The sequence below is a fragment of the Patagioenas fasciata genome, chromosome 26, assembly GCF_037038585.1.
Source record: "Patagioenas fasciata isolate bPatFas1 chromosome 26, bPatFas1.hap1, whole genome shotgun sequence".
NCBI lineage: Eukaryota > Metazoa > Chordata > Aves > Columbiformes > Columbidae > Patagioenas > Patagioenas fasciata.
Genome location: NC_092545.1, coordinates 7,309,453 through 7,333,745, shown reverse-complemented (window position 1 = coordinate 7,333,745; position 24,293 = coordinate 7,309,453). Strand labels below are relative to the sequence as shown.

The following is a 24,293-nucleotide window of genomic DNA, read 5'->3' as shown; positions in this document are numbered from 1 at the left end:
GGGGCTGGTCCTGGCTGATCCTTGCACCGGGTGGCACCGGCACTGCCAGATCTGGGTTTCTTACTTTATCTGGGTTAGGTTCCCGAGGAAAGAGGTGTGACTTGAGATCCAGAACTGGTTTGAGAGATCAGAACTGGGCCAATTTCTAGGCCAAAATGGGGCTGCTGCTGTTCCCAAGGGTGGATTTGGGTACAGAAGCAGTTGAAGGTCAAGGCTCCCACCTCCCTCCATTGCACAGGTGCCTTCATCCCCTGGCAGCTGCTGGGCAGGTAGCAGGACATGGGGAAGCCTTATTATTCCTTACAAAGTGTGAAAACCAGCCCTTGCTGGAGAGCAGGGAGTCGTGTAGGGCAGACCGGGCTGCCCCAGGGCAGCAGCAGCGTCAGGAGCCGAGGGGAGGGCTTTTGCCGCACCGTGCTGTGTCCTCTGCAGAGCCTTCACTGTGTTTGCATCCACTGAAGGAAGGTTTAGCAGAACCAGGCTTTGCTGTATTGGTTGTGCAGCTCTGACCTTCAGGCAGCTTGTGGATGAGACTGGAGAGGCTCTGGCTTACTGAGGTGGTGCAGCTTTGCCCCTTGGTTTCAGTTCTGTAGTTTCTCGGGCGCTTTGGCACCATGCTCAATATCCACTGCCCTCCGGGGAACAACATCCCGGGCTCTCCTTTGCAGACTCGTGGGGTGTGGGAGAGGTGAACCTGGGCACTGCGCAGGTCAGGGGCGCCCATGTCACCGTGGGCTGCCAAAGCTCCTCCCGTAGACACCGGTGGCCGAAGGGCATCCTGCTCCCTTCTGCAGCACGCTAGAGCCATGTGCTCCAGCGGGTGCTTATCTGCAGGCGTATACGGGGTGAGTTTGAAAGTCACAGACCTGCAGAAGTCAAGAGGAATTAAATACATATTTTTCCGGGCTGTGGCTTTTGTGGGAGCTGCGTGCAGGACGGCGGTGCTCCCAGGGTCGCTCGTGCTCCGCCGTCTGCTCGTGCCCGCTCAGCCCGGCACAGGAGCATTTGGGTCTTTGCGTTTCTGTGATTTCTGCCGTGCGCCCCGTTCTGCTGGCAGCTGCGTTTCTGCTCTGCCCAGAGGTGCGAACGAGTCTGCCTGCCCCCTCCTCCTGTTCCGCAGAGCCGGAGGTGGCGTTTGCGGGGGCTGGGGGGGAGCCGGGCCGGTTTTTTTCATAAAGTTGCAGAGAGATCAGATTTTGAGAAAGACCCAGAGCTCCCAAATGCTCCCAGAGGATAGATCCCTAATTACTCTCTAATTGCATTAGAGTTTAATTTGTTGTTGTTTTTACTGTAATGTTCCCATTTTTCTCAACAGTTTGCTTTGTTCCATTAACTAGAAATGGCTGGAGATGAATATTCTCAGTATTAAAACTCGCCTGTTGTGCAATGCCTGACAGCTTTCAGGCCTTGAACGCGCTGGCAGGGGTGGCGGCGCGGCCCGCGCTGCTGTCCCCCGCGCGTTCTCCACGCGCGCGGCGCCGCGCTGGCCCGTGACAGCGCTTTGCCCGTACAGCGAGGGTCAGCCCGCGGGTGTTTGCGAGACTTTGCAGGTCTGGAGCACTGAGTCAAGGGTCTGTTTGCTGCAGGTGAGTGGGGCCAGTCCCCCCAGACCGTGATATTGTGGGTGGTCCCTGGCCGCGCTGCCCCCCTGCCCAGCAGGGGATGGGGATGCGGCAGGAGTGTGGGGCTGGAGCCGGGTGCGAGGGGCTCGCTCTGGAGCCGCGCGTCGCTTTCAGAGGGACGCGGTGGGCGCGGGGCTGTGCACGGTGGGCTGTGAGGGGGAGCCCCACGTCCCAGCCCGGGGTCGCGTCGGCTCCAGCCCCGTCACCCCTCGGCATCTCTGGGATGAGGAGGCAGCTGGAGGGCGAGCGGTGGTCGCCGTCCTCCTCCTGGGACACCACAGAAAGCCGAGCTCGCCCCGGCGCGGCTCGCGGGCAGCAGCGCTTCAAAGGGCTCGTTAATCCATTTCTGCGGAGCGCGGAGGGGGAGCAGGTCTGGAAATGCAACCGGGAAGCTTCAAAAAGGGCTTTCAAGAGCTTCATTTGGAAAGCCATAGGGGAGAAGAATATTGCTCCTCTTAATGCCAAAGCAGAAATAGATTTAATTTGTCTTGTTAAAGGGGAAATGGGGTAGAAGATGTAGTTAAGCTTGGACCTGCTTCTTGCTGATGCATGTTTGTTGGGGAAACAAATCCTTAAGGTGTGGGAATACGAATAAACCTTTTCAGTGTTATCAGCCTCTGTGCTTGAGGCCCTAGAGGTGTCACCTGCCCGCTGCTTTGATCTACTTGCTTATATATGGCATCCATATTACTTGTGTATGCATCCCACAGGGTACCTGCCCTGGCCGCCCACCGACTGGTGCGATGCAGCTGCACGCATGGCTCTCAAAAAGCAGCACCAGTGCTAGGGGATGCAGGGAACTGCACTGTGAGCTTAGATCTGCTCCTAAATTTGATCCAGCTGCTTAGAAACAGTGGGTGGACTTGGTGGCGAAGTGAGACGTTGGTATTTAAAGCTGTCTTGAAGGATGCAGCCACAGCCGTGACACCCAGCGCTAGCTGTGGATGTGAGGCACACACAGGGTTCAACATCACATAAAGAAAATGGGAAAAGCTCCGAGCGCTGGATCCGCAGCGCCCAGAGTGGCTTGTCAAAAACCCCGGGAGCGGGATGGAATTGAACACCCACGGCTTCTGAAGCCGTAAATTAATCAGTTAAACCCCCTGTTGTATGAGCTGCTGCGTGAGCTCCTCTATTATTTGAAATATAATAAGCACATGTGATCTGCTGGTATTAGCAAGAGAGGCAGAAACCTGAGCGTCCTCTGTGCGCGGTGAAGGTGCTGGGGCCGGCGCGGCTCCGGGCAGGTCTGGCAGCGCCGCAGTCGCCGCGCGGCACGGCCTGGGCAGCCGGGCTCCGCTGTGGTGACGCTGGGCACGCGGGGTGCTGGCGACGGCACCCGTGTTCCCGTGCCAGAGCGGGCTGGGCGCCGGAGCACCTTGTCTGCTCTCAGACCGTGGCCGTGCGCCACGGGACGCCGGTGCCTCGCACGCCCGCACTGCTCCTCGGTGAGCTCACGGAGCCGCGGCCTCAGTGACGCGCGTGGCAGAGACACAGAGCTTGGCTTGACTTAAAATGAAAGCTAATTAATCAGTTTTGTGTTTTCCACCCGACAGTGTCACTGGTGAAAGTGTCAAGATGATAACTGTGGATCCAACTGCTTATTTGAAAATATTGAGCCATTATATGAGTTTATGGCAATATTATTCCTGCCACCAGAGATGCTTCACGGTACTACTAATTGTAGCAATAATTAATCCATCTAATTTTCAAGCATATGACTGGTTCACAGGAGCCTGGCAGGGACAGGAACCATGCAGAGTGTGGGGACCCCTCATTTTCTCCCTTTAACTGTCAGACTCTTGCTGCGGTTTCCATGTGCCGTGCTGTGTGAACGGGCGCCGGCTGCAGCCCCGGTGCTCGCTCTGCAGTGCCGCCCCGGTGCTCCGCGGTGCCGCCCCGGTGCTCCGTGGTGCAGCCCCGGTGCTCTGCGGTGCGGTCCCGGTGCTTTGTGGTGCGGCCCCGGTGCTCTGCGGTGCGGCCCCGGTGCTCCGCGGTGCCGCCCCGGTGCTCCGCGGTGCGGCCCCGGTGCTCTGTGGTGCCGCCCCGGTGCTCTGTGGTGCGGCCCCGGTGCTCTGCGGTGCGGCCCCGGTGCTCTGCGGTGCCGCCCCGGTGCTCCGCGGTGCGGCCCCGGTGCTCTGCGGTGCGGCCCCGGTGCTCCGCGGTGCGGCCCTGGTGCTCTGCGGTGCCGCCCTCGCGCGGGCCCATTCTTGGGGCTCTTCAGGAGTTCCAGGCTCTTGTGCAGGGTGGGCTGTTCCCGGCGCTCTCACGTCTCCAGGGCCGGTTCTGGTTTCAGAGCCGGCTCTGTTGCTGTTTGTGCCGAGGGGGCCGTGGGGCTGTTTCAGGTCATCTCTGCCGGCTGACACGGGTTGCGGTGAGCCCCGTTACGTCCGGTGTTCTTGGGAATAACTCACGCTGTGATGAGGGTTCCCCTCTCGTCTGCTCTGATAGTGCCAGGTGACGCTTTGCTTTGGGGTTTGGTGTTACCTGGTGGATGTGTTCCCGTCCCTGGAAACCCTGTACCGCCAGGTTCTGACCCCTTGCCTCCTGGCGAGGGGAAAGCTCAGGCGTCTCCTCAGTCCCCTTCTCAGGAAAGTCTGCCCTTTTGTGGGAGTTTGGATCTGTGTGCGCAGGACACAAAGCTGCTTTCCCACCCCGGCAAACCACAGAGGTTTTTTGGTTTTGCAGAATATATGAAGAGCATTTTTCAGCCTTTTTCCCTCTCTGGCCGACAGGAAGGCTGCAGGAAGGATGCAAATGTCTTCTGTTTTACTGAAGGTAGAGGTCCCTGTTTTTTGCTGTTGCACACAAAGGTAATTGACAGATTACGTGATAATATGAAGAAGTTTAATGAAAATTGCTGATACCCTTTAGAGGATGTGGACTTTGGATGTGCAACTAAATCGGGCCAGGGGTTTGGCCGTGCCGTGCTGACAAGGGGACTTAGATAAAAACCGTTTGCATTCCCGTGTCTTGGTTCTAAATGATGTCGTGGGCTACAAAGAGCTCTGCTGTAGCAGGGGGGCTGTGGCCGAAGGGAGCACAGTGCCTCCATCATCCCACGGGAGGGTCCTGAGCGCTGCTCGGCAGCCCCTGTTGGCCCTCCTGGGTGGCACTGGGGGTGTGCGGGGGCTGGGAGGGGGCTCAGCCACCGCGGGCACCCAGCGCCACGTCTGCTCCCGCTGCCCTCGGTAACCTCTGCGGGCACGGAGCCGTTAGCGCCGGGAGCAGGCGAGCGGTGACGTTAAACTGATTTGGGGTTCGTGTTGCTGAGGCTGAAGCTGGTTCTGGTAAAGGTGCTTTAGCTTGGCTGGCTGGACCCGAGCGCAGGCTGTTATCAAAGAATCCAGTACTAGAATAATCCCCCTCAGTGATGGACGGATTTGTTCTCTGAAGGCTTCTTCTAAGCTCGTTGCCACCTTACATGGCTTTGCCTCTTGGGTTTCTGAGCTGAGGCTGATGGGGAGTGACAGGCTCTGATTATGCAAAGAACCAGAGGCTTCGAGCTGCAGGCGCCGGACTCGGCTTGACTCGCTTCCCACTGTTTTGTACGTTATTAGGGAGCCACAGGAAAAAGTAGGTCCTGCTTATCCAAAAATAAATGTGGTGTCCTGATTGTAATTGCAGAGAGGCTGCATGTGAGCCGGTTCCGGCTTCTCCCCCGCGCCGGCTCCTGCCGCGGTGCAGCCCCGGCACCGACCGCGGGGACAGGCTGGCCAGGGCGGCAGCGACCCCGTCTCTCGGGGTGCCGGCAGCCCGGCGGCGGGGACCGCGCTCCGGGGAGCCCGGGAGCCTATTTATGCCTCTTTTCCTGAGAAACCGCCGTTTCCATAGCAACCGCGAGCATCACATGGTAGCCCTGGCTCTGCAGCGTGCCAGCCCGCAAGGCGCCGCGCTGCGCCCCGCGCTGCCCGCCCCACGACGCCCCGGTGCTGCGGGGGACGCGGGGGGACACGGGGGGGCACGGGGGGTGTGGGTCCCCAGAGGGACTGGGACAGTGGGGCGCTCATGGCTGGGGACACCGCGGGAGCTGCCAGAGCTCCCCTCTGCCATCTGGGTACACCCAGCGCCCAGCTCGGAGCACAGCCTGTGCTGGAGTTTGGGGGGTCTGTTTTAAGCCCTTCTTTCAGGGGTGTTTCTGGGCTGTCCCTGCTGCGAAGGGGCTGAGTTGTGCTGCCCGGCTGGGCCAAAGCCCGGTCCTTGAGGTGTGCAGGACGCAGAGGTAATGCCCTGAGGCACGACATGTGATTGCTCTTCTTTCAGTTCCTACAAACTCTACTAAAGCAGTCACAATATATCAATCTACCTTTTAAAATGTATTTTTATTCAAGTCAGCGCATGTTTGCAATTAAATCCTGCCAGCTGATGTGGTGTGAATAATTAGAACAGTTCGTGTGTCTAAGCAGTAGTGTGTTTGTAGGGAAGGGATGGCGCCGCTCTCAGAACTGCAGCGTAGCTCCTGCTGAACTTGCAGCATCGTTCCCCGCCACCCCCGGGCAGCGTGGCCAGGAGGGCTCGCTCTGCTGCACTCGCAGCTCTTTGCTCTCTGAATCCGCACGCCTGCGGTTTCCTTGGCTGTGTCCTTTGCTCCCGCCTCGGACGGGCTGGGTCGGGAGGGCACCGGCTGGGTTTCCCTGCCCCTCCGTGTGCTGCGCTGTGCCGTGGGGTGCAGAGCATCGTGCACCCCCGAGCCTTGGCTTGGCCACTCTTCTGCCTGGAAGGCACCACCCGCACCTCGTGGCTTCCCTCTGGACAGGGGCCGCTGCTTTTCCTGACGCGTTCATGATTGCGTTTTCTTGCCTGGTTCTGCGATTTGTAAATGGTACCCGGTGAGGAGCTGGGACTCCTGGCAGCTCCCCTGCTCTGTCACTGAGTGTCCTGTTCCCAGTCCTGGCAAGCACTGTGGAGCAGGCCCCAGCAAAGGAGCGCTCTGGCTGCTGGTGCCGGGGAAGCCGCGCGAATGGGGCGCTGGGGACGCTCGGGGTGGGACTCGTCCGTGCTGAGGCTCCGTCTCCGTGCTGCTCTCTGCAGCCTCTCCTCTGTGTTTTGACACATGCAGCAGACACGTGCAGGGTTTCTCCTGCTCCCCAGCCCATGCCACACGCAATCTTGTTCTGATTTTCAAGGCTCCAATAAAGCGTGTCAAAATGCATCAAAGGCTGGATGCAGAAGTGAAGCAAATTGACTCTGGAGAGGATTTGAGGAATGGAGGGGGTAGGGAGATGGCAGATAAACCCCAGACAAACAGGAATTGCAGGGAAGGTGAAGCCTGACAGTGGCGGCAGATGTTTAGCACAGCTGGAGGGTCATGGAGCATCTTTGGTTTGGCAAGAGAACAGGAAAAATTGAAAATAGCACGCACGCCTTCTAAGGATGTGGCTTGTACTGAGCACCTTGTGTGCAGGGACCCAGCAGCACCACCTCTGGGAGGCAGGATCGTCCGGGCCCGTCCCTCGTGCTGGTGGTGCTGGGAAATGAGGCGCTGGAAACGGCAGCGTTGTGCGCGCCTTCAGACGCCTCGTGGTCCGAGCAGTGACGGAGCTGCCGAAAGCACGTTAGTTATTAGCAAAGACTTCTTTCTTTTTATTGCAAGACAAATTAAACAAGAGGAGAAACCAGGAAATGTTACGTGAGATGTTGATCCACGGGAGACTGACAGTAGCAAAAGCCACAAATAATTCGTAACATGAAAATCAGGACATCTAATTTTTGGCTTGTTGTTTGCATTTGGCGTTCGTGCACATGCTCAGTCGCCACTTCTCTAGGGCTCCAATACGGAGGTTTCGGAAGCTGTTAATTCTGGGGAAGGTACTTCAGAGTAAATTGGATAAGGAGGAAAGCAAGTTGCTGAATCTCAGTGCTTTCTCCTGTAGCGCTCCTTGTCCTTGATTGCACAGCGGGAAAAACGGGCCCGTGCAGAAGGTGCTGGTGCAGCCCCACGGGGGTGGCTGAAGGAGCCAAGGGTGTGCGGTCGCACCCACCAGCACCAGCCGGGCCTCCGGGGCTGGGCTGCGAACGCGCTCGGTCACCTCCGTTCCGGCAGGTGCGCGTCCAGCACGCGCCCGTGTCCCGTGGGAGCCGGCTGGTGCAAAGCAAGCTGGCTCCGAGTGTGTCTGCGATGTCAAAATGTGCGTTGCTGTCCTCTGAAATGTAGTGCGACTTAGTTGACATCTTTCCAGCAGTTGCCAAAAACTGGAGTCAGCTCCATCAAGCTGATTGTCATTAAGCTGTTACAGTCACTGGAGCTGCTGAGGAGAATCAGAGCCATATGGCACAAGGTGTTTAAAACGAAGCCTCTGATGAATGGAGGTGCTGAGCTGACATTGCAGAGGTCACTGATCTGACATGGGGAGGGGACATCAACAGTGCCAGCAGAGCAGACAATAACGAACCCACGGAAAGGAGACAGAACGTTTGCGGTGGAGACCCCCTGTTCATGTCCCCGCCTGAGGAGGGGACCAAGACGTGTAGATGTTCGGACCCAGATGTGCAGCCCGAGCGCTGCCGCTGGGCTGGACGGGTCGAGCCCCCGCACGGCTGCCGGCCGCACGTTGATTCTCCCGCTCTCAGCAAGGAAAGCCCCTGAGCGCGAGCAGGGGCCGTGTCCCTCCGCGCTCAGCACCTGAGCACCCGGTGGTGGTGGCGGCCACGCTGCGCTGCTGGCTGGGGAGCAGCCCCTCTGCCCCATTCTGGCGGGGCGGGGTGGGCGGTCAGGATCCGCCTCGGGCTCCAGGAGCCGTTGGGCACGTGTAGGCAGGAGAGTCAGAGTGGAATTAAGTGATTGGAAATACATAAATATTAATTGCTTATGAACTCCCTTTATGACACTTACAGGCGGAAGAAGTTAATAAATCACTGCTAGGACTGACCCACAAAATAGTAATGCAGAGTGTATCTGAGACAAAAGAGTGGGGAAAATGAGCTTTTCTGGAGCAGGAGAAAGCGCTGTTTTTAGGTCAGGTACCCACACAACAAAGCTGTTTTCCTTCTCCAGGGCTTTGTGTCTGGAGTCAGCCCGGTGCTGTAGAGGGTGCGGTGACGCGCAGGTGCCATCGGCACCGGCTCGGAGCGGTGGCCGTGCCAGGGCCAGGAGCCGCCATCGGCCTTTGGCCACGAGCCCACGGCGCGAGGAGTTGCTGCTCATCAGAGCTCCTTTCCGTGGTCTCGAAGGGTGCGAATCCCCGGTTCCCGCGGGGACGTCACGCCGGGGATGCTCCTGCTGCCCCCGGTCTGCAGCTGTGCTCCTGATGCTCGTCTGGGGGTCTGCGCCCCCAGAGGGGCGGATGAGGCAGCCTGGGTGGCTGTGTGAGCCGCGCTGCGCAGCGTTCGCGTTGTCAGTGTAGTCACTGTGTGCGCCTGTTGCGATGCATTGCAGCCTTGTGTAGTAACAATGGCAGATAAAACCCAACGGGCAATATTGAGGCTGAAAGTCCCATAGCTGTGCAGAGTTACTGCCTGGAGAAGGCACTGAATGCTGTTCCTGGAAAGGCTGTTCAGCCCCTGCTGCTGTAAAGGGGGGACAGCAACCCCGTTCGCGTGCACACGTCAGAGGGAGAACAGACCTGGGATCTGTTATCAGAGCATGAAGGGCTAAGCTCACACTGAGCAGCTTTTGATTTACTCTGATTTTTGCAGTGAGAGTTTGAACTGCGAGCATGGCGAACTGCATGCAAATGAAGAGGTGTTACCTGCCTGCCTCTGTCTTGGTTGCTGAGTTGAGCTTTAATGAGATTCTTTAGCTTGCCATGTTTCAGTCTGTTTTATTTAAGCGAGATTTCTTTCCTCCACTTTATTTTGCCTTTGATGCAATTTTGCAACACTTCTTGTGCTCCTAAAATTGTCTTTTGGTGCCTTTGAAAGTTTCTCAATGCAGCATTTCTCTAGACAGAGGAAATGGAGATTAAACCTGGGCAGATCGCGAGCGAAAACAAGCGAATGTCTCTGCAGAATTGGAGAGCAAGGGCACCAGCAAAGGGGCTCTGAGCGCTGTGTCTTTTGTCTCGCAGACTACAAAGGATAAACCTCTTCCTGGAGCTGGGGGAAGTCGATTTCCCCAGACCGGGAGACTGTGAATTAGCGGCCGTTATCGTGGCACTGGCCGGAAGGCGTTGGTGTCCATTGTCCCTGTTCTGTTTGGTTGGTTTTACACATCCTGGCTGTGAGGCTGCTCGGGTGTCTCCTGGCTCTGCCAGGCTGGGTCTGTTCTGAACCCCGACCTTGCTGCTGGGCTGCCCGGCTGTCAGTTCGGAGCTGGGCACCTGCAGCTGCTTCTGTTGAGAGGGAGGTGTGAGCGGAGAACGGGAGAATCCCGCGAGCCAGGTCCCCCGTGGGCCGGGTGTTGGCCGCAGTGTCCCCTGGAGCTGGGAGCACACGGACGCTTCAACAGCTGCTCCAGAGCAGCACCGCCCGGCAAATCACCCGAGCAATTCTAAATTGAGAAACACAGCAGAGCGCCCTTCCAGCCTAGAAACACCTTCCTCCAGCTCCCAGTGGTGTTTGCGGTTTATAGAAAACTGTTTATCAGCTTTCGTGTTGCACAAAAATGCTTAAGCATGTTTCGAGCCATAAGTGATGTGTGTCCACGGGGCCCTCGTCAAACACACCCTGTCCTGGCCGCCTTTTGTGACTGATTCTGCTCCTTGTCTCTTGTCTCTGCTGTGAACAGATGAAATCCTCCGACGTGGACCAGGAGCTGTTCACCGAGAGCTACTGCAGGGTGTGCAGCGCCCAGCTCATCTCCGAGTCCCAGCGCGTGGCCCATTATGAGGTAGGAGGCTCCGGGTACCCGGCTCCCGCGGTCCGTGGCTCGAGCTCCGGGGCCTCAGCTGCCGCCCTCCTGACCGGCGGCTGCACCCACGCGTGGAGCTCCGCTCCGAGAGCTCCGTGTGCGAAAGACTTTTTACTGGTGGCCTCGTGCTCTGTCGATGATGTTGCTGCAACATCTGGTCTGTAGTTCTGCCCGAATTTGCAGGGTCAGGCTGCGGTTTGACCGTGACCGAGAGCTGGTTTTCCAAGGGACGTGGCTGGCAAGGATGTCAAGTAGGAGTTCAGCAGAGCAAACTCAAGTTTTTATACTCAATGTGCTGCACTGTGCTTTGCTAAGTTGGAATCACTGTGCAGAGAATAGATTAGTATTTGTGAATGTACTTAAGCACTTAAGAGGCAGGCAAGCCATAAACAATTAGGATATATTAGAGACACGTTAGAACAGCAATTAACAGCACTGCATATCTTCAAAACAAAATTAAATAAGTTCCTATTAAACAAGGGAGGAAATTACTGAGGGATATGCTGCTGTGAGAAATCCTTTGAGAAAGTGAAACGCGGTGCCCGTCCCAGGCTGGGCAGCTGCTCCCAGGGACAAGGGACACGGGCCGGTCCCTGCGGGAGGAGGATGAGGAGGGACGAAGGACTCGTGGGTTCTGCGTGGCTTTGCTGCGTGTCGCCGCTGCTTTTGGTCACACCAAGACTCTCAGTGTCTGCAGTGTTTCAACGAACTCAGAGTCTGTGTTGGCAGCCCTGGAAGGTGAGGTTTCCCCAAACTTTTGGTCTGGTTCGAGTGTTTGGTGATGTACATATGGGGAGGCGTTTGTCTGAGTGGCCCCTGCAGACACACGAGCAGCTCGATCAATGTCCAGCGTCCAAGGAGGCTGTGCCGCGTTAATGAGCAGTGCGGGTAGCAATGCACGCTGGCTCGTGAGGCGCTTTCGGGTCTGTTCTGGGGGGTTTCCTGGGCCGCCCCCCGCGGTGCTCGTCCGCTGCCCGGCCGTGCCGCGCGGTCCCTGGCAGCCGCTGCGGAGTGGCCTGAGGTTGCAGCTTTAGGGACGTCTTCCAGGTCTTGATGAACGGTGCTGCAGATGCCAAATTCAGTCTACAGGAGGCAGAAGCATTGCTGCAGAAACGGGAGCAGCGACTGGGGAGCAATGGGGTGCTCAGCCAATCGCTTTTCTTCTGCGCCTGTAACCGTCGGTATGAGCTGAATCATTAATTCATAGCAGATGTTTTGGAAATGTGGAAAACAACACGCTTTTCTGTTGTACGCTGCTAGCGCGAGGTGTTGTGCTCATTTGTCATCCCCCGTGAAATCCCGGCAGACGCTGTCGACATTTGGCACAAAAATGTCGCTGCCGGGCCGCGCCGGCGGAGCAGAGGGAGGGCAGCGAGCGGGGCTGTCCCGCGCGGCCCGGGGCTGCTCTGCCGGCCCCGCAGACAGGAGGTGCCGTGTCCCCGTGGCTGTGCCGTGTCCCTACGGCTGTGCCGTGTCCCCGTGGCTATGCTGTGTCCCCGTGGCTGTGCCGTGTCCCCGTGGCTGTGCCGTGTCCCCGTGGCTGTGTCGTGTCCCCGTGGCTGTGCCGTGACCCCGTGGCTGTGCCGTGTCCCTACGACTGTGCCGTGTCCCCATGGCTGTGCTGTGACCCCATGGCTGTGCCATATCCCTATGACTGTGCCGTGTCCCCGTGGCTGTGCCATATCCCTACGGCTGTGCCGTGTCCCCGTGGCTGTGCCGTGTCCCCGTGGCTGTGCTGTGTCCCTACGGCTGTGCCGTGTCCCCATGGCTGTACCGTGTCCCCGTGGCTGTGCCATATCCCTACGGCCGTACCGTGTCCCCATGGCTGTACCGTGTCCCCGTGGCTGTACCGTGTCCCCATGGCTGTACCGTGTCCCCGTGGCTGTGCCGTGTCCCCATGGCTGTGCCACGTCCCCATATCTGTGCCATATCCCTACGGCTGTGCCATGTCCCCGTGGCTGTGCCATGTCCCCGCAGCCACCTCTGTTCTGGACAGGAACCTCAATGCCTTGGAGCGTCTGTTCTGCTCGCCGCTCTGGAGCCCCACACGTGTTCTCCGTGTGCCCGTCCCAAGAAAGCTGCAGACATGGCGAGGGGCTGAAAATCTGCCCCGGGGTCTGCGGGGAAGGCGGTGCTGGGTGATGGAGGCCTCCCCGCGGGCTCTCGCCGGCCCGGTGGAGCCGGACCGCGGTGTTTTGAGCCGCGGGGCTGCCGGCAGCGCGGCGCAGCATCCAGCCTGGCCGGAGCTTCCCCGGCCGTGTGCTCTGACTGCAGATGTGCGGGGAAACTGCTCTGCAGCGCTCCCGGCTCCTTCCTGACACGAGCTGGACGGAGACCCGAGCAAGTCACTTGTAGTGAGTCACTCGCTGGGTGAACTCGGCCTCTTTTCCCATCAGACAGCGGACCAGGCTATATGATTGTTTTCCATGTACATTAATAATGGAAAACTATTGGAGAATAATTTCTGCGAATAATTCTTGCTCTGATGCTGTTGCATAAGGAGTCAGGTCTGAGCGTTTGCCCGCAAGCGCAGAGGCTGTTTTTTCCCAGACACCTGCTCAGGTGTTTGTCTTCCCGGCCAGGAGACCAGGTCACGCCTGTGCTCAGAGTATTCGCCTCTATGACACCAGCATTCGCAGCATGGCTGCTGGTGTGGACCCGCGGTGTTGAATGAACCCGAGTGCCGCCCTGTCCCAAAGTGCCAGCCCTCGCCGCAGGTCAGTGAACGGAGACCTGTCTGCTGCCTTGTAGCGCAGCCCCGTCGCATCTGCAGCCTTTGCGCCAGGCGCTGGAGTCCTGGCTCCTTCGTGCGTGCAGAGTAAGACATTTCTGTCAGAAAACGGGAAGGAGCGTATGAGAGGGGGATGGTTTATCTTGCCAAACAGGAATAGTCAGTTCCAATCGCTGTCTCGTCTCCTTCTCCGAATCATCAACCAATAACTCTTATTTTCTTTTGTACTATTTTGCCAGGAATAAAGAATAATTTGATGTCAGTCACACAATATTAAGCGGTATTATTTCCAAGGGCAAGTGTAGTGGAAAAACGACAAAAGAATCAGAGTATTTGCAGCACATTTTTGCTTCTGGCTTGACATACAGCAAAATACTGCCCTTATTTTGTGTGTTCTGCGCAACCGTGTCGCTGCGTGGTCCGACGGATCTGCAGCGCCTCGCTGTCCTTCCCATGCCCTGAAAGCGCCGGCGCCCACCCTGGGCAGACCTGACCCGAGCCCGCTGGCTGTGGTGAGGCTGCAGGGTTGCGGTTCTTTGCAAATGAGAAAATGCCATAACGAGCTCCCTGCGCTGTGGTGCCGAGTGTCACGGGAGGGTGCGGTAAAGCTGCCGCTTCGCTCTGCGCAGCGTAAGAAAGAGATGGGACGGATCTTACTGGTTGTTGTCAATGCCCGAAAGATTGTGCATTTGAATATTTTAATTCTTAAAGCAAATTGATATCTTAATCTGCCACCCGAAGTGTCAGAAAACTCCCTTCCTGTTTCTGTGCTGGAACGCAGCATCCAAATGCGGATGCCCGATGAAAGCCCTGCGAGGCAGCAGCTGGCTGTGCGGCCAGGCGTCCCCCGGGTGCATCGGCTCTGTTTCCCTGTGGAGGAGCAAGGACAGAGGGGATGGCCGATGAGATAAAGCATCACGGAGGAGGGCGAGGGATGCGGTCGGCTCCAGGCGATTGCGGCCAGATGTGCGGTGCTGGCTGGTGGAGGGTGCCCAGATGTGCGTGATGCTCCTGCCTCGGCCGCCTCCTGCCGGCGCTGGGGGGGGAAGGTGGCGAGGGACACGTCCTCCTCCTGCGCCACTTTGCGCCAGCCCCAGAGACTGTGAGCGCCTCTCAGCCATCGACCTTTTGGCTCTACTTTGATGGCACAGGCACTTGTGCCTTTCAAACACAACTTTGAAATGCAGAGACTGAATTGTTTTGTTTTTAAACGACATCCGTGGGTGGGAGAACAGAAGGGAGCCACCTGGAGTCCGCACCCCCACGCAGAGCCTGCTTTGAGGGCACGGTAGGGCCACCAAAAGGCCGGGGTTCGGAGCAGAGGGTTCCTGCATCAGGCTCCTGTGACCTTATCGACACAGCGTTGCTATTCAGATGCCGTTCGGCCCTCGAAGGCGCCCGCGCTCGGGGAGGGAGCGGGCAGGGCAGGGGTTGGGGCGGCAGCCGGCGCCACAGCGCCTGCGGAACAGGAGAAGGCACGGGGTGCTGCAGCGCGACTGAGGGCTGTGCTGCGTAGAGGAGCCTTCCCTTCGCTGTGCTTCTGCCTCTCCCCTTCCCGGGAGCGGGAGCGCCTGCTGCTGGGTGCTCTCTGAACCGCCCGCCCGTTAGCGCTTCCTTCCCGCCCTGAGACGGGCTCTCTGATTTTAAACAGCTGAGCTTTCTTAGTTAGCTCTGGGTCCTCGTCCCTGTATGAAGTGTTTACAGCCATTAGGAGGATGTTAACATCTATTTTCAAGTTTCTCCTTGAAAATCCTGCAGCAAAATTACCAAATATGCAAAGTTGCTCTCAGGTTCCACCCTGAGCTGCATATTCATCACCGCATTTGCTTCTTAGGCTGCTATAGCACTTTTCTCTGTTGTAGTCTCTATTGCTTCAGGTGTTCAGATGGCGCTTTGCTTTTTCATTTGAAATGCAGAGGTGCGCGGGGTCTGTTGGAAACGAAGCCCAGGACGGTGCCGTTGGTTCACCTTGTAGATGAAGGAAGGATGCGTAAGTGCTGGTGGGGGGGCCCAAGTGGCCGGGAGAGGGCAGAGGCGAAGTTTATTAACATTCAAGTGCAGAGCAGACTGGGGAGAACAAATCAAGTGCTGTGCCCTCTGGCTCCGGCGGAGCTGAGCGCCCTTGGAGTCGCTCGCCCTGTCTGCGGCGCGGGCGGGCGAGCGCTCTCGGCATCTTCATCCTCATCCGTGCTCCCAGTCTGCGCGGGGCCGGAACGGTGCTCGGGTTAATCTGCTGCCAGTCGGCCGCCCTTCTCTGGGAAACCGCACAAAATGATGGCTTGTCTGAAGGCATAATAAACATTGTTTACTATTGGCACATTAGCGCCTTAAGGATCGAGATGTGTGTGCTCAGAAAGGCAATCCTGTGTCTGAAATATTAATGCAGTGCAAGAGCACACACTCTATTTAACAAAATAAATGCTGCACTAGAACACGAGGAGCTGGAATGTTCTGCCTGGTGCCAGCTCCTCGCCTGGGAAGCTGCAGGTGTTTCAGGGGGCAGGAGGGGAGGGGACGTGCTTCGGCTGAAATAGAGGCGGCCCGGGGGCCGTGGGGCCGTGGGGCCGTGGGCCGGGGTCTGCCGGTGTTGGGTGTGTTAGCGCAGGGGATGCGGCGCCTGCTGGCAGTGCTCTCCGGTGCGCGGCTGCTCACCTGCCGGCTCGCGGCGTGCTTTGGTGACAGGGACGTGTGAACACCGGGGGATGAGGGAGGAGGGGATGTCCTGCCCGTGTCCCTGTGTCCTTCCCGCATCTGCTGGGAACCTGCTCTGCCGTGGGGCACATGTGCTGCACAGTTTTTGATACCTGCTCAAACGTTGCTGTTATTCTGCAGATTGTGCTGATGTTTGGTAGGAGAACTTTGGCTTGAGGATTAAAAAAAAAACAGGCTAAAGAAAACTTTTCTGTGGTTCAGCTCTAAAGGTGATGGAGGTGCCGTTCTGTCCTTCGTGTGCACACGTAGAACTTGCCTTGGTACCCGGTGCGTGTCGTGCCTACAGCAGCCGTTACGGTATTTTGAGGTGGCCACGCATTGTACGCGAAGAGCTGGGCGGGCGCTGGTGTCGCGGGGGGTGCCCTGCTGCCGGTGCTGGGCGCGGTGCGCGGAGTCAGCGCCCAGCGCGAGCGGCTGGGTCACGCTGTGCTCCGGGAAACCACCACAGGTTCAGTGAGGCTTTACAGGGCTCCGTGTGACTGCTCTGTTGTCAACGCTAATGGCTAAACATTATTTTTAATGCACTCTCAGTGTCTAAATCTATCACTAAATAGCAGCAAGAGCAGATAAAGCCCTATCGTAGAGCTCCCTTCCAAGGCACTTCTGTGCAGAGTCCCGTTTCTGGCTAAAAATAGCTGAAAGTTCAAAGGTATTTTCAGCATAGTAGTAAAATGCACGGGGAATGAGACCCTGGGGGTAGCAGTAATGGAGAGGCACAAGGGACGTCACATTAACCCAAGACCAACCCGTCCCAGCCGAGCGTCCCCAGAGGTCCCTGCAGCTCCCGCCTGCTCCCGGCGCACAGGAGGGGACCTCGTTGTTCCAGGTGTTCACTCGGACTTCCCTTTGATGTCTCAAACGCGCAGCCCATGTGGATGTGGGTTCCAGGTGTTTCAAGGCACCGTTCCTAGCTGTGACAGGCCCTGCCGCACGCTGCGCCGGGCGCGCGGCTCTCGGCGCCCACCGGCGCTGGTGCGCTTGGGAGGGGTTTGATTCAGACGTGGGAGGATGGAACGGGGCAGCGGCTGCGGTGTGTGCCGCTCTGTGCTCGTGTGCGGGGACGTTCTGGTGCGTTAGCTCCTCTGTCCAGCTGAGCCGGGACGGTGGTGCTGTGCCAGCAGCGAGGTCCATCTGCCTCCAGCTCCGGCGCCCGATGGCTTGAGCCGAGAGCCCTGAGCTGCAGCTGCTCGGCATCCGCTGGCTGTGGGCGAACTGACCCGTGTCCCCTCTCCCTTGGCAGCGCGCTGGGAAGGGGCATCCAGAGGGTGAGATTTTTCTCTTAGGAAGGTGGCTGAAGCAACCGCAATGTTGATGTAATTTGAGTTGTCAGGCTTGGGCAGGATGCTTTGACCTCGTGCGGCTGCAGCCGGTCGCTGCTGTTTGCTTGACTTGAAGCTTCTGAAATCTTGTTTTTTGCATTTTTAAAATTGCAGCGATGGGGATTTGGGCGAAGCTGCTGGGGGCTCCTGGCCACGTGCACCCGTCTGTGTCCCTGGTCAGGGACCCACGCGTGGAGCTGGCTTGGCGAGCGGGGAGGTGTGGTGGCGGGTTAGAGACAACCAGATGAGTTAGGGGCTGCTTGGCTGAATAGATTGTTAGTAATCAGCTTTATGTGTAATCAAATCAGTGTCCAAACCTGTAATACGTCTACCTGTTGCTCTGAAGAAGCCGCTCCATGGGGTGAAAATTCAGCCGCGTGCAGTTGGGAATTACAGGTGCGTATCTGTGTGCCCGGAAAGGCACAGGCACCAGGAGACGCTTTTTAAAAAATTAAGTCACGGAGGAAAAAGAGGAAGTGGATAGAAATGACCGTAAATTATAAATGAAGCTTTGCAAAACTTACAAAGGGAGAAAAAGGACATTGGCACCCAGCAGCGTCTGGAATAACAGATGGGAGTTTGTCTCTGCAGCACCAACGGGGATCTCGACAGTGGTGTGTGCTGGCCGAGTGGGCCGAGGAGGCAGAAGGGGAAGGCGCTTGCTGAAAATACTCTGTTTTAAAAACGCAGAGGATGTTGTTATATCACAGAATGAGGAATAAATTGGTTCCATTCCAGGAGAAACGTGGAAGTTGGTCAGGCAGCCATTACGAAATCCGGAACGTTGGGGTTCTTGAGCCAGCGGGTCCGGTAATTTGCAAGCGCTCGACGAGGGCCGGGCACGCGCTCGGCGTCGTCCCCGCGGACCCTCGTGGGACCGGGACGGGGCCGTGGAGCCCCCGGCTCAGCGCGGTCCCGAGCAGAGCGCCCCGGGAAGGGGCTGTGGGACGGAGCTTCGGGGACGGTGTCACTGCTGTTCCGCAGGGGCTCGGGGAACGGGGTCTGGCCAAGATAACTTCATCGCTTGTGATGAGACCACAAGTGGGGCCAATACAGATGATGGAGCTGGTGTACTCGTGTGACTGCATGCTTCATGGCGATTTAATTAAGAAACTGCCAGCGTACAAAACAATCAACACAGTACTCACTAAAAGGATTCATAATCCAACCAACAATCCAAAAAGGATTTATTACAAACTAAGAGAAGCCTCAGCCATTCGGGCTGCCATTACAGCTCTGCTCTCCATCTCCCGGAGGGGTCTCTCCCCAGTGCGCTGGGTTTGGCTGGAGAAGGGGGCATGGAGAGGGGTTTGGCTGGAGAAGGGGGCACAGAGAGGGGTTTGGCTGGAGAAGGGGGCACAGGGAGGGGTTTGGCTGGAGAAGGGGGCACAGGGAGGGGTTTGGCTGGAGAAGGGGGCACAGAGTGGGGTTTGGCTGGAGAAGGGGGCACAGAGTGGGGTTTGGCTGGAGAAGGGGGCACAGAGGGGGGTTTGGCTGGAGAAGGGGGCACAGAGGGGGGTTTGGCTGGAGAAGGGGGCACGGAGAGGGGTTTGGCTGGAGAAGGGGGCACAGAGAGGGGTTTGGCTGGAGAAGGGGGCACAGAGGGGGGTTTGGCTGGAGAAGGGGGCACAGAGAGGGGTTTGGCTGGAGAAGGGGGCACAGAGAGGGGTTTGGCTGGAGAAGGGGGCACAGAGAGCGACCCCGTGCCTGCGCAGCCGGGCGATGGGGCCGCTGCCTCAGAACCAGCCCCAGGTCCCGCCGGCTGCTGCGGCTCCCGCAGCCACGGCATCGCCTCTGCTCTTGCCGCGCTGCTGCTCGCCCTGGGCAGAACTGCGCTGCAAAACTTGATTTATGCAAAATCAAATTGCATTTCATAGCACAATTTAGCTCTGCATTGCCCTTTTATGTTTCAGGGTTGAATTGCCAGGACTCTGCTGCCTCTGCCACAATCCTCTGTGTTCAAGTAGATTTGATATAGCTAGAAATGATCCATTTGTTTGCTTTTATTGATGAGCTTGCTTACAATAAATAGCACAGGAGCTTGCGGTGCAGAAGCCTGCAGCTGCTGGGTGAACGGGCTCTTTCTAAGAGGCAGGGATGCTCTCTCCGCATCTCCGCCGCTCCCGGACGTGTCCTCTGGGGCTCCTGCGGACACTGGGGATCTCCGGTGGGGACGGTGGAGCCGGTTGGAGCTCCGGGGACCCCCGCGGTGGCCGTGGCCGTGCTGGGGCTGTGCCGCCCCCCGGCACCGGCCCTTCTCGTGCCTCTGAGCTGCAGATCCCAGTTGCTTTGTGGAGGGGAAGAGAGAACCCGTGGGGCTGTTTGCGAGCAGCGTGCGAAGAATGATCACTTCGCTCGTGCCTTGCTGTTTGGATGATAAATACACATGTAAATGTAGAAAATACCAGAGATAAAATCGGTGACAAATGGGCTGCGCTACCTCAGCTCCCCGAGAGGGAATGAGATGCTCACTACATGCTTGCAAAGGCCGGGGATGATTTTAAGCTCCACTTTTACAACCATGGTATAATCAGGCTGCATGAGGAACCATGTAGTTTTAAGTTCCGCCAAGTGTAAGTTATGTCTTTACCTTAGCTTTCATAAATCCAAACGAACGCATAAATAAAGGTGAGAGGTGTTTTACAGGAGGCTGAAGCTTCACTGCCTTTTAATGCTGACATTTGGGTATCATTTATGTCACAGCTGAGCGCCACAGAAAAGAACACTGGAAATGATTGCTGTTAAAATCTTGCCTTTTCATCTCACAAAAAAGACAACAAAGAACCACACGGAGTTTTCACCTCTACGCTCAGCGGGGGTGGCGGCGCGTGGCCCCGAGCGGTGCTGGAGCCGCTCACCCGGGGATGGCGGGAAGGGCGGTTTGGGGCTGGCTGGTGCTCCCAGGGGTGTCGACGTTCAGGGGAGGAATCGGCTGGGAATCTGCGGCCCCGTGGTCTCTGCTGTGCGCCTGAGCCTCCCGGCCCGCAGCGCGCGTTGGCTCGCCCAGGCGCGCAGACCCCGCGGTGGCACCGGGCGCCCCGGGGGGCAGAGGGCGCTGCCCGGCCGGACCGGCTGCGCGCGCCCGCCCTCGGCGCTCCGCCCGCGTCCTGCCGTCTCCATCGCGCCGCACCTGCCTGGCTGCTCATCACTGACAGCCGGAGCTCCGGGGTTTCCTGCGCTGAGCTCTGACTCACATTCCCAAACGCGTGCAGGAAGGCAACTTAGGGAAGGATATTTGACATATTTGTCTTGACTGATTCGCTCTATTAAAAAAATGATTGCATACTCACGTTTATGCATGCAAATATAGCTCTCTGCAAACTTAGCTCCAGGTTCACACCACAGGAAAAAGAATGTTCCAGAACACGGTAATTATAATTTAATATTTTCAAATTGCAAATCCGTGATCTGAAATTGTAATATTATGGTGCCGTTGTTCTGTGAGGCAATCAGAAACGGAGATGCAGAGGAAGCATTTGCATAATAATGCGTGCTAAGCAGGGCTGGGCTCTGGGTGCAGGTACGGAGCAGCCCCGGCTCTGCTCCCCCTCCGCCTGCTGGAAGACAAGAGCCGGCTGCGGGTCGGTGCTTTGGACGTTTGTGCCTGTGCTCCTGCTGCAGAAGCTTTTAAATCTTCCTTCGTGCTCACCAGGACCGCCTGGTTGGCGCTGCCGTGCCCAGGACACCTCTCCGTCCCTCCTCATCCTCCCCTCTGGTCGGGCAGGGTGGGACCTGCCCGGCGCGTCCCTCCTGGGAAGGGTCTCCTCGGGCGTCCGGTGGGCTTCTTTCCTGGGAATGATGTCTTACACCCCTTACGTAGTCTGTTCTTCCCTAAGTGTAGGAGCTGTGGGTTTGTATTTGTGCGTGTGCACCCGGTCCCTCGCGATGCCTCCTGTCTCTGCAGCTCAGTGACCCGCATCTTTCCGTCTCTCCCGCTGTGGCAATGGCCCGACAGCAAACGTTGCTCTGCTCTTGCCGCCTTCATTCCCGCTGCGTCCTCGAGGGGCTGCAGGACGGGGCACAGGGCGGTGGGGTGGCCGTTTCTCCTGCTAATGCAGGTGTCACAGTCATCCCCGGTTCGTTTCGGCTCCGCAGGGAGCTCCGTGAGGCCTCCGTGAAGTGCAAATGTGCCTCACCTGGCTCTTTCCCCTTTTCTCCTTCCATGTTGGGCATGTGTATCGAGGGCATGTGAAGTCTCATTGCGGACTGGTGGTGTATGCACAGCAATAGAGCCTCTTGCTGCTGTAACTTCATTTCTTGCGTTTTCTTGTGCTTTGTCCTGTTTTCCCAGAGCCGGAAGCACGCCAGCAAAGTTCGCCTCTATTACATGCTGCACCCCGCGGACGGAGGCTGCCCGGCCAAAAAGCTCCGCTCAGAAAATGTGGGTATAACTGAAGTCCCTGTTTGCTCAGCTGCTTCGTGAGTCATTGACTCTGTGCTACAACATTTTTCCTGTTACAGCCACAGACGATCAGGTACCCAGAGGTAACATTTGGTTTAGCTGAAATGCTAAGTAACTGGAAATAATTTTCAATGAACTACACAAGAAATACGATGTGCATCGGCAACAGTAATTGCATTTTTAGTTATTCAAATGTTATTTCACTGGAAAAAAATACGCTGCTAGCAAATACCCGGCGCTCGCTCCGTTCCGGGGCTGCGGGTGCGTTGCTGTGTTCCTGAGTGGATGGGAAGGGGCCGGTGGATCCCAAAGGCTCCGCGCAGAGCTTTGTGGTCCATCTGTGGGTTTAACACATGGCAAGCGTTGTCCTCAGTCGCAATCCAGTGAACAGGCAAACCCGAGGAAACCGGAGCAGCTCGCAGCCGTTCGTCAGGCAGTGAGAGGAGACTGAATTTGTAGGGGCTGATTCACAGTGAATTATTCATCCCGCTCTTTCCCGTGTGCTGGGGCTGGTGTGAGAGCTGTTGATGAGGTTCCCAGCATCCAAACCATTTCAGATCTGTGGGCGTGTGACTGTGACTTAATGCTATCAATATTTAGTGAGATATCTTCTGATTAAAAGGGGAAGCATGCAAGTTTTGCCAAAGGAATCTGAAAGCTCCTTCACACAGCAATTAAAATTTTAGTGGAACTTTTATGTTGCACACAGGGTAATTGCAGATGCAATCTACCCCTCAACAACCGAATCTCGCAGTATTTGTACCGAGTTATTAATTACAGAATGTGAACGGTACAAGGCCACGCGCACAGACGTGGAACACGGCCCTCTGATGAGCTTTGTGGCGTCTAACAAGAAAGCACACGTCTGCACGTGGACCAGGCAGAGCCCAAGTGAGTCAAAGCCGGACTGCCCCGTCTCTGTGGGGAGAAGCGATGTGGTCCGTTTGCTGCCGCTCGCTGGGGCGACCTGAGCAGGCTCTGAGAGGGCAGCGGTCCCGTTTCAGACGGAGCGTTGCAGAAAACAGCTCGTTAGCAGCAGCACCTTCACGCGCAGGCAATTAACTCAAATTTAGAAGGTACTTTGCAGTGCCTTGAGTGCTGTGTTTTATGTGGCTGTATTTCAAGGGTTTCTCTAATCTTTCCTGCTCGGTAAAGCCTAGGGAATGGAGACAGCAGATTGGTATCTGTGGGATAAACCCTTACTTTTCTGAGGATTGCTGGAGGAACATCCAGCGCAGGACTGCGAGCGCCTGGTCCTGCGTGGGGATTATGCCTTTTAGCAGCTGGTTAACAGGCATAGGAACGGCTGAAGTTAATTCTGTTGGATGTACAAGACTCGCTTTGAAGTTTGTACGTTACACAAGGAAGCTCTCTGAACGAGGCTGGCTTGGCGCAGCTCCGGAGCGGGCAGGCGAGCGGTGTCAGCGCTGACAGACGGACGGGCGCTCTGTCTGCCAGCCCGCGGTGCGGGCGGCTGTGCTGCGGTTCCCCGAGGCCGCGCACCCCGCCAGGGCTGCGGCTCCGCAAAGTCCGCGGGACGGGGTCGGCGGGAGGAGACCGCAAGGGCAGGCGGCAGGAATGGTCCTGGTGCCTCAGCTGGCTTCGTGCGGCACGGGCCTGGAGAGCTCCTGCGTGCGCTGGGTGGAAACTGAACTGAGGTGTTAGCGCCCGTTCACTGCTGCTGCTTTAGGCTGAGCTGGGCGCGGGAGCGAGGGAAGCGGCAAGGGTAGATGGAGGGGAGCAAACGGGGGTGCAGGAGGGCAAATGGGGGTGCAGAACCTCCCCAGGGATGCAGGAGGGCAAATGGGGGTGCAGAGCATCCCCGGGGATGCAGGAGAGCGAATGGGGGTGCAGAGCATCCTCGGGGATGCAGGAGAGTGGATGGGGGTGCAGAGCATCCCTGGGGATGCAGGAGAGCGAATGGGGTGCAGAGCATCCCTGGGGATGCAGGAGAGCGAATGGGGTGCAGAGCATCCCTGGGGATGCAGGAGAGCGAATGGGGGTGCAGGACATCCCCGGGGATGCAGGAGAGTGAATGGGGTCCAGAGCATCCCCAGGGATGCAGGAGAGTGAATGAGGATGCAGAGCATCCCTGGGGATGCAGGAGGGCACCGGGAGCATCCTGAGCAAGAGGCAATGTTATTTTACCAGCTGGCTGCACAATCCTGTCAACACGGTGTCACTCAACAGGTGACAAAAGACACCCAGGTCGGGTTCCCCCAGCCCATCTGGTTACAGGTAAAACAGCCGCTGACAAATGAGAAGGCATAATTACCCTTCAGGGCTGGATCAGCCTCGGGCGCCTGGGCAGCTCCGTGCAGGGAGTTTGGGTGCGATTCTACGGACTTGGGTAAACGCTTCATGACACTGAAGCCCAAGCATAGCCTTAGTGTTTTCTAATATGTATTGTTTGTAACGGCAGCCTGTCTGTGGAAGTAGGGTGGGAAGGAGAAAATGTCACCGAGGAGCAGACGGGCGGAGGGACAGAGCCTGGTGGGTGACACCGAGTGCGTCAGCTTTGCCAGCGAGCTCCGCTGGAGGCTCTTGGTGCGTTACCACCGCCGAGGATCAATGGAGTCTGGGAATCTTTTACTCGGCTCTCAACTTTCAAGTGATTTCCCTTTGAAGACATAAAATATCTTGAGAGAAACCTATTTAAAAGAAGTGCAAATTATACTCAGAACAGTACTTATCGCCTCTCGAGATTTCTCCCTAAGGT

At 57.4% G+C, this 24,293-nt stretch overlaps 1 protein-coding gene across 10 annotated transcripts in view; it reads left to right on the top strand.

The window, feature by feature from the left end:
• ZMAT4 (zinc finger matrin-type 4) overlaps positions 1-24,293 on the top strand; it is a 48,519-nt gene that overhangs the window by 5,495 nt on the left and 18,731 nt on the right. For 7 of the 10 annotated variants that reach the window (XR_011735861.1, XR_011735860.1, XR_010652827.2 and 4 more), the window contains exons 2-3: positions 10,288-10,389; positions 21,464-21,553. The exons of 1 other annotated variant lie outside the window; for it this stretch is intronic. Coding sequence is in view for 6 of the 9 variants with exons in the window: in XM_065856835.2 (XP_065712907.1) it covers positions 10,288-10,389; positions 21,464-21,553 (192 nt within the window). In the remaining 3 variants the exon portion in view is untranslated. The remainder of the gene's footprint in view (positions 1-10,287; positions 10,390-21,463; positions 21,554-24,293) is intronic. 2 more of the 10 variants (XM_065856834.2, XM_065856833.2) reach the window with 2 other exon arrangements.